This window comes from Podarcis liolepis (genome assembly GCF_965112155.1).
Source record: "Podarcis liolepis genome assembly, chromosome: 4".
Taxonomy (NCBI): Eukaryota; Metazoa; Chordata; class Lepidosauria; order Squamata; family Lacertidae; genus Podarcis; species Podarcis liolepis.
The window spans coordinates 28,813,617-28,823,029 of NC_139558.1; the positions used below are offsets into that span (position 1 = coordinate 28,813,617).

General features: G+C 45.3%; 1 protein-coding gene across 1 annotated transcript in view; it reads right to left on the minus strand.

Moving 5' to 3' along the window:
- GAS6 (growth arrest specific 6) overlaps positions 1–9,296 on the minus strand; it is a 47,326-nt gene extending 38,030 nt beyond the window's left edge. The window contains exons 1-2 of the mRNA XM_083501515.1: positions 9,145–9,296; positions 7,963–8,135 (exon numbers count right to left, since the gene is read on the minus strand). Coding sequence (XP_083357641.1) covers positions 7,963–8,135; positions 9,145–9,211 — 240 coding nt within the window. The 5' untranslated portion in view covers positions 9,212–9,296. The remainder of the gene's footprint in view (positions 1–7,962; positions 8,136–9,144) is intronic.
- Positions 9,297–9,413: the final 117 nt, after the last annotated feature.

Below are 9,413 nucleotides of genomic sequence, written 5' to 3' on the forward strand. Positions count from 1 at the left end.
AGCAGCGGCAGGAGGCCCCATTAGCTAAAGTGGTGCTTCAGGTTAAGAACAGTTTCAGGTTAAGTACGGACCTTCGGAACAAATTAAGTACTTAACCTGAGGTACCACTGTATTCCTAATTAGACAAACCACAATTTCCCTTCCCCCACACTACAATATGGGGTTGATAAAATTGTACTAATTTATGGGGTTTTTGTAACAGTTAAATCAAAAAGAACTTTCTGACAGTAAGAGCTGTTTGACAGTGGAATAGACTCCTACAAGTGGTGGTGGACTCTCCTTCCTTGGAGGTTTTTAAGCAGAGGTTGGGTAGTCATCTGCCATGTATGATCTAGTAGAGATTCCTGCAATGCGGGAGGTTGGACTAGTCCCCTCCCCCCCAAAAATCCCAAAAGCAGCAATCTTCATGGGGCATTTTCTCCATCCTCTTGATCGTTTTGGTTCCCTTTTCTGAAGCTTTTCCGACTCTCTTTGAGATAAGGGAACCAGAAGTATTTCAACTATGGTTACTCCATAGGTTTCTATAATACCATTAGAATACCATGAGTTTTATTTTCAGTTCCATCCCTAAGGATTCCTAGCATGCAATTTGCCTTTTTTACAATCTGCCATACACTGGGTCAACATCTATCTTCATCAATCTATCCACTACAACCCCACGTTGGCCATCTTCAATATAAATTGACCCGGGACTTCCCAGCACTGGATAAAAATTGGGCATGATTCAACCAAAGTTAAGCCCTCTTAGGACAACATGTGTGTACATATTAGGAAGTCTCTCTAGACTGCCCTCATTTAAGCATTGCTTAATAACATCCCCACAGAAATCAACCAAATGTGAAGATCAGTTCACAATACAAACTACTAAAATGAACTGTAACTGCCATTGTGTAGCAGTCCTTGAGGAAAACAAGAAAGTGATCTGTAACCAACTCAAGCCAAGTTGAGAACGTTTTAAAAGACCTAATAGGTGTCCGACTGCCCTACACCTCATAATGGTTTGGCAATCAGGCAGCAGCACTAAGTCTGAGCCAGGTACTGATGCAATCACTCCTAAGAAATCTTCTAGTTTCTTCCCACAGACGCCTTCAGTTTTCACTCAGATGTTTGTTTAGGAAACATTTTTTTACGCTGAGGTCAGCCAAATTCCACGGCAGTTTCTGCTATTGAGCTTGTGTACCTGGCTGAACACTAAAAGGTCAATTATTTCTTTCTCTGCACATTGTAACCACCACAAGCTTTTGTAGCACAATCTTCTCACTGAGAGTTCACTCTGCTCAGTAGAATATATTGTGTTCCTAGTAAATCTGAAAACATTCCATAACACTGCAACATACTTTCTTGTAAAGCTTTGTATCCCGTATGTTTTTTCTCAATTTCAACCTTAGTAATAACATCTAGCTTACTTGTTAATGTGTGCTCAAATACTTCTGTACCTTCTGACCCAGGTTCTGTTCTTTCTTTTTAAAGTGAGTGTCAACTGAAGTGAGGAAAAGCAGTTTTAAAAGAATTCCCAGCTGGCATTTTATACCTGTGAAATGCCACAGGTTAAGTTCTCCTTCAAGTCCTTTATGTTTGAGAGGATGTTAACTCTTAGGTTTATATCTCTGTAAGTGATGGGATTGCAAACCAGTACAATGATTTCAGAAAATGGTCTTTGAATAAGTTTCTTCTAACAGGACAGGTGATACAACCTGATCTGAGGCTCACTTTATTAAATATGTTAATAAACGTAAAGGGACCCCTGACCATTAGGTCCAGTCGTGGCTGACTCTGGGGTTGCAGTGCTCACCTCGCTTTATTGGCCGAGGAAGCTGACATACAGTCAATGGCTAAGCTGCTTCTGGCGAACCAGAGCAGGACACAGAAACACCGTTTACCTTCCCGCCGGAGTGGTACCTATTTATCTACTTGCACTTTGACGTGCTTTCGAACTGCTAGGTTGGCAGGAGCAGGGACCGAGCAACGGTGGCTAACCCCGTTGCAGGGATTCGAACCGCCAATCTTCTGATCGGCAAGGCCTACGCTATGTGGTTTAACCCACAGCGCCACCCGCGTCCCAAATATGTTAATAGATGCCAACAATAATCTACTGTTTAAGGACCTACTAATCTTTTCCATGTCTGCAGCTAGGAATATGTTAACACAATATAGGAAAACAGTTACTAACTTAACTCTAGAGGCATGGTGGGATGGACTATGGAACACAGCTCTTATGGAGAAATCAACAAAGTACTGTATGTTAGAGGACAAAGAATCATAGAATTGTAGAGTTGGAAGGGACCGCAAAAGTCATCTAGTCCAATCCGCTGCAATGCAGGAATCGTATGCCCAACGTGGGAATCGAACCCACAACCCTCATGTTCTACCAACTGAAACACAAATAAGATGCTGAAACTGCATGGTACATGTTTATTCAGGAAATGACAATGTTGTTCCTTTGCTACCAGCTACCAACAGTTCACTGGGACAATCTGTTAGAATAGAGTAGAAGACACTTAACTGATATACCTCGGGTTACATAGGCTTCAGGTTACAGACTCCGCTAAACCAAAAATAGTGCTTCAGGTTAAGATCTTTGCTTCAGAATGAGAACAGAAATCGTGCTCCGGCGGCGTGGCGGCAGCAGGAGGCCCCATTAGCTAAAGTGGTGCTTCAGGTTAAGAACAGTTTCAAGCTAAGAACGAACCTCTGGAACGAATTAAGTACTTAACCCGAGGTACCACTGTAATAAACTCAAAACTATTACACAAACCTACTTAATGTCTGACTGCATCATTTATATTGTTTATGCATGGAATACGTCTTGGGGCTATATGGGTATTTGTTATATTTTCAGAAACTGAAAAATAAAGTTGTTGGTTTTTTAAATGTTTTTTCCCCTTTTCCTTTCTGCTACATCCAAATTATCTCTTGAAAATCCCTAATGACCTAGAAGCCTAATACTTGCTGTGCCAGCATAGAAATGCATAAACTGGGATATAACGGCTGCTGTGACAGCATGGCGTAAACAGGATTGACAATAAATATGTCGTGCTTTTTTCAAAACATTATTTAATCCCCATGATAAATTGTCATTCTCAAACAAACAAACCATCTCCCCTGCAGAGAAGTTATATCACACAAATCAATGTCCTTGCATCCCAGGACACATCTTAATTGCAGGGATGCATGACCAAATATCTTACATTTTTAATTTGTCAAGCAGAGAAAAGACTCCACAGCCATGTAGAGAAAGAGCCAGCAGTTTCTACTTCCAAATATGAAAAGTATTTGTTGTTTAGTCGTTTAGTCATGTCCGACTCTTCGTGACCCCATGGACCAGAGCACGCCAGGCACTTCTGTCTTCCACTGCCTCCCGCAGTTTGGTCAGACTCATGCTGGTAGCTTCGAGAACACTATCCAACCATCTCGCCCTCTGTCATCCCCTTCTCCTTGTGCTCTCAATCTTTCCCAACATCAGGGTCTTTTCCAAGGAGTCTTCTCTTCTCATGAGGTGGCCAAAGTATTGTAGCCTCAGCTTCAGGATCTGTCCTTCCAGTGAGCACTCAGGGCTGATTTCCTTAAGAATGGATAGGTTTGATCTTCTTGCAGTCCATGAGACTTTCTCAAGAGTCCCCTCCTGAGAGTCCCATGGAGGAGACTCTTGAGAGTCCCATGGACTGCAAGAAGATCAAACCTATGAAAAGTATTACAGCCAGAGAAAAATCTTGTGCACCCTAAGTATTTTTTTTTTAAGCTACATCCTCAAACTGCCAATAAGAGTTCTCCACCCTTTGCAAGTAGCCAACACAAAGGAACTCAATTTGGATGGGTCAAAGAGCCACTCTTCCGCGTCCAGTGTTATGGTCTAGATTCCCCCATCCCCACTTTCCTCTATGTAAACTAAGGTTACCAGACGTCCCTGTTTCCCGGGGACAGTCCCCAGATTTACAAATCAGTCCCCATACAAAATCCATTGAAGTTGAGAAGTGTCCCCGGATTCATTGAAAAAAATCTGGTAACCTTAATGTAAATGAGACATGAGTAATGTCACATCTAGCTTGCCCTGTAGGACAATTTAGAAGCACAGTCTCAAATACCTTTTGGGAGTATCAGTATCAAACTTTATTTCAGTCACAGACCAGCATACCTTTTGGGAAGAAGGTCCATACAGACAACTGCACAGGTCATGACTCTGAACAATGGAGCACAAACTGTTGCTTTGCTTTCACCTTTCTAATTCTAGCCTAACTCAAACACCAAATGACATGCAGCATTATGTATTTTTAGGAAAGGCTGGAATACATAAATGATTGACCTAAACAACAATTCTGATGTTCTTTTTCGGTGCTGTGCTATGATAGCATGTAAAACCTGCAAATTACATGATATTGATATAAAAGTTGTAAAGTGGCATTAATTCCTAGTAACATTCATAGGTGTGTTATAATTTATCTGCATTTATACAGCACATACTATTCAGGGAGTGAGGAAAGGGAGACAGATAGAGGTTTGCCTAATACTACCCAGTACAGTGGTACCTCGGGTTAAGAACTTAATTCGTTCTGGAGGTCCGTTCTTAACCTGAAACTGTTCTTAACCTGAAGCACCACTTTAGCTAAAGGGGCCTCCCGCTGCCGCCGCACGATTTCTGTTCTCATCCTGAAGCAAAGTTCTTAACCCAAGGTACTATTTCTGGGTTAGCAGAGTCTGTAACCTGAAGCATCTGTAACCCAAGGTACCACTGTAGTTGGTCACTGAGACAGCATTTGAACCAGAAGCATCCCCAGTTCAGAGCTCAGTCACTGCATTAGCTTTCATTAAATGCACTGAATGCTGAACTCCAAAAATACATCTCTACCTCTTTAAGCTCACTGCATTTCCATATTTGTAAGGGACTTTACCCACCATTCTCTTCTTCCCCCAGAAGCTTAGGAGAATCCCACTTCCTCTCTCTCCTCCTTAGTCCCCTCTCCCAAAATTGTAAACCTAAGAGGGCAGGGCAACTCAGGCCCAGCAACTATTACACACAGGCCTGCCCACCATTCTCCTAAAGAGGAGAAGCCTAGCATGGAAGACTTGTGTATAGTATGCAGATCTGAAAGGGCCACAAAGGGTAAACCACCCAAAAGGTATGCTGGAGAGTTTGCTAAAACAGTCACAGCAGATACAGCTGTTGTTAGTAACTCAGAGAAGGTTTGGGAACCTTCAAGCTTCCAAGAGGTTGAAAGTTTAACCTCAGAGGATGCTGAGCCAGGGTTAAATGCCATGAAGGCTGAACTTGATTCCTTAGAGAGGAACAAGACTTGGGAACTACTTCCAGGCCTGCCCAGGCCACAAAAAGTTTACAAAGTTCAGTTATTGCAAGTTTTTCAGTGTTAATTTTATGCATTTTTTAAAATCACCATGGTATTTAACAATAATATCTTATATCCTTTAGAGGAGAAATTGTGAATTGTAGAATTTTAAATACCCGTCATCAACCTTGGCTTCACTCAATTTTGTTTATAACGCTCTTCCATTTTCGTCTACAGTAGTTGTGAGGGTGGGGAGGGGCCTCACAAGTAGAGTAGCCTAGGGCCTCTCTTCATCTAAATCCGGCCCTGCCTGCGGAGCTTATAGCCAGGGCTGCTGAAATAAATAGCTGCACAAGCCTTTGGGAGGCAGAGACATGAGAGGGCATCAAATAAAAGAAGGAAGGAAAGAGAGAAAGAGGGCAGCGTTGCTCACGGCACACCTGACCATCATTCAAGGCACACTGGTTGAAAACCACTGGCTAAAGGCAAAACCACCAGGGATGGTGGTACCAAACACTTCGGCTTCCGCTGCAATGAAGAGGCCCCCATGAGCAATGCTCTTCTCTGCCAGCGGAGGCCAGGAGAGATGAATGCACCACATTCTATCCTCCACCCCAAGCCTTACCAATGCAGGTCAAGTGTGGCACTTAATATTTAAAAGTTAAGAATGTACAAGTATCAGTAAGTAATTTATGAGATCAACTCAGTGAGAACACAACCGTTAACGAGTTTACTCTGCAATGCTACCCAACTTAAAGGTAAAAGGTAAAGGGACCCCTGACCATTAGGTCCAGTCGTGACCGACTCTGGGGTTGCGGCACTCATTTCGCTTTATTGGCCGAAGGAGCCGGCGTTTGTCCGCAGACAGCTTCCGGGTCATGTGGCCAGCATGACTAAGCCACTTATGGCGAACCAGAGCAGCGCATGGAAACACTGTTTACCTTCCCACTGGAGCGGTACCTATTTATCTACTTGCACTTTGATATGCTTTTGAACTTCTAGGTTGGCAGGAGCAGGGACCAAGCAACGGGAGCTCACCCCGCCGCGGGGATTCGAACCGCCGACCTTCTGATCGGCAAGTCCTGGGCTCTGTGGTTTAACCCACAGCGCCACCCGTGTCCCTGCTACCCAACTTATAAAGTCTTAATTGCACGCCATTAAATAGGAAAATAATATCCCAGTCTATTTTTCTCTTTAAACAAAAACACCTTGATTTCACCTGGATCTTGGTGTTGAAACCCCACAGTAAACACTTCTAGCAGAAGTTACTTGCTGCATTCCCCCCCTATTGTTTTGCAACTATTCTTCACGCTGCGATAGTTCCAAGTCTATTAAAAGTATACATGTCAAGACATGTTTTGCCTTAAATACGAAACATTAACTACTCTAAGAGAAAACAGCCAAGTCCCTCCCATTCTCAGTACTTTTGACCTACATAACTCTTTCCCTACCCACTTGCATCAAATCATTAACGGGAAAGCACAGCCCTGTGCAAAATCACCAGTCGATTTCTTCTCCAGGAAATTTATTCCCTAAACTAATGCCAGATAATCCGAGCAATAAAAGAGCCTATTCAGAGCAGCACATCTGGAAGATGCGAGCAAATCAGGAAATCATTTTTAAGCAGCCATTCAAACGCCATTCTATTTATGCAAAAATACTAGCCAATCTGAATACTACAAGCATAACACAAACCTATTGATGACCCATTTGAAACACACTTTATTTAAAATGCATTATTTACACTTTTGAGTGTTTTAGAACTAAACAGCTGTAGACCTATAACCACATTGTTCTCACTAGGCAAACTACTTTAAAAAACCAGACTCATTCTACATAAGGTCAATGACTGCTTACATTTACAGTGGTACCTCGGGTTAAGTACTTAATTCATTCCGGAGGTCCGTACTTAACCTGAAACTGTTCTTAAGCTGAAGCACCACTTTAGCTAATGGGGCCTCCTGCTGCTGCTGCTGGAGCACGATTTCTGTTCTCATCCTGAAGCAAAGTTCTTAACCCGAGGTAATATTTCTGGGTTAGCGGAGTATGTAACCTGAAGCATATGTAACCGGAAGTGTATGTACCACTGTACCTAGTAACAAACAAGTTTTCATCCAGAAAGGGGGGGGGGGGAGGAGAATCCCAATCCAACAGAAGATTTTGATCACTCATCTAAATTGGAAAAATATGAAATGCTTCTTTTCAGCAGATTGCTTCAGCAAAATCCTTGGGGCTTACAAGCATTTTAAACACTTTAAGAGTCCAGGAGAGGTGGAAGAGTGAAGCAGAAAACCCAAGATATCCCAAAGGATTCTCATAAGTACTATGACAAGTTAAACTCCTCTCTCCCCACCCCAGTAACACCCCCCCAAGAAGAAACTCGTATTAGCAGATTAATGCCAATTTAGTCCAATATAAACAGCGCCTCCCTGCCGCTTTCTTGGCCTAGAAATCCAAACGCAATCTTGTTAAGCGAAGTGCTGGTTACCCTGTGTGGTTTCAGTTATTTATCTAATGGCTCCTCCTCCAAACAACTTCCCCAGCTGTGCGAGCAGCTGGCGCCCTCGTTCCCCACTCCTGCAGCTTGCAGCAGGCCTGAACACTCAACTGCTCATTTAATTTTTTTAAAAATAAATTAATTAAATTAGTTATCACCGGCACCTCTCTCCCTCTCCTTCCTTACCGTCTCAGGGTCGTTCTCAAACACCTCCCGGGCTTCCTCTTTGTTGCAGAGCTCCTCCACACACTCTCGCTCCAGATGGCCTTGCTTGGTCTCTTCGAAAATCTGGTAGGCTCGGCGGTGCCTCTGCCGAAGGAACTGCGAAGCCTCCTCCCGGGTTCTGTGGAGCAGCATAGCTGGGGCCCCGAAGGGAAGCAGGGAAAGGAGCCATTAGCATTGGAAAACCACCACCCGCCCCCCGCCCCGACGGTAACAAAAGAGCGGAGCGTGCAAAGCTGCGCGGGGGTGTGGGGAGGCGCGCGCGCTCGCGCTCGGGAAACAATGGCCCCGCCGCGCACTTTGCAGCCGGAGGAGTCTGTGAAACTGTCATATGGGGGGGGGGGGAGTCCCGCTGCGGCTTTCCCTGTCCCCTCAGCTCACAAGGGGCTAGACCAGCTCCTCCATTGACGTCCCTTTGCCTGCGTCCAGCAACCAAAACAATGCCCAGCAGCCGCCAGCGCGCCCAAAGCGGCGCCACCGAGATCCACCTCACCGGGCCATAAACAATGACATCCCTGCGCCCCTTTGCCCTCTTGAGCGCGCGCGCTCTCTCTCTCTCTCGCTCCCCAAGAAACAATGGTTGGCCGGGGATATAGGTGAGGGGGAGCAGAGGGAGTGTGTCACCACCCACCCTTTTTCTGGAAAATGGTAAAGTCAGCCCTTAAAGCCCAGCAGCAGAAGGTCTCCAAAAAGTGATGGGGCGGGGGGAGGTTTGAGAACATAAACAGTTGTTTTGTTTTAAGGCACCCTTGAAGGGAAAGGCAGGCAGGCAGGCAGGCTTGGCTGGGTGGCCCATTGGGTGCAACCGGCTCCTTGTGAGGAAAGGCGTTTGGGATGTCCTGACCTTGAGGGGCAATGGTTAGAGCAGTAAAAGGGCTGACATGTCTCTATACAATACTGTTCTTCCCCCAGTCCGGAGAAGCTGCATTGCTCGTGTGGAGACTTTGCTATATATCGATTAATAATTAAAGGGAAGGGGCTAATTAAAGAGTGGGGCGGGGGGTGGAGAGAGAGGGGGGATAAAGCCGAAGTGAGATTTTTCTCTGTAAGGAGAAATTGCAAGAATGGCGGGTAAAAGAGGGGTGTTTTCTTTCTCCGGTGAGGGCGGGGGGCGGAAAAGGCGAAGCCCCCCGAAGTACTACTCACTCTGCGAGGAGTCTGTAGCCAGCAGGACTAGCAAGAGGGCAGCAGCTGGAGCCGGCGGCTGCTGCATGATGCGGCTGCTGCTGAGGCTGGGGCTGCGCCCTCCGAGTGGCGGAGAGGAGCAGGGCGGTCTGGTGCAGGAGGAGCGAGCGCAGCTACTGTTGGAAGGCAGCGCGAGCTCCGCCGAGCCCAGCGGGGGAGTCGCTTGTGCAGCTGAGCCAATCAATTGAGAAAGTTCGCGCTCAGGGCTTTGCAGCCACAGCAGCGACACA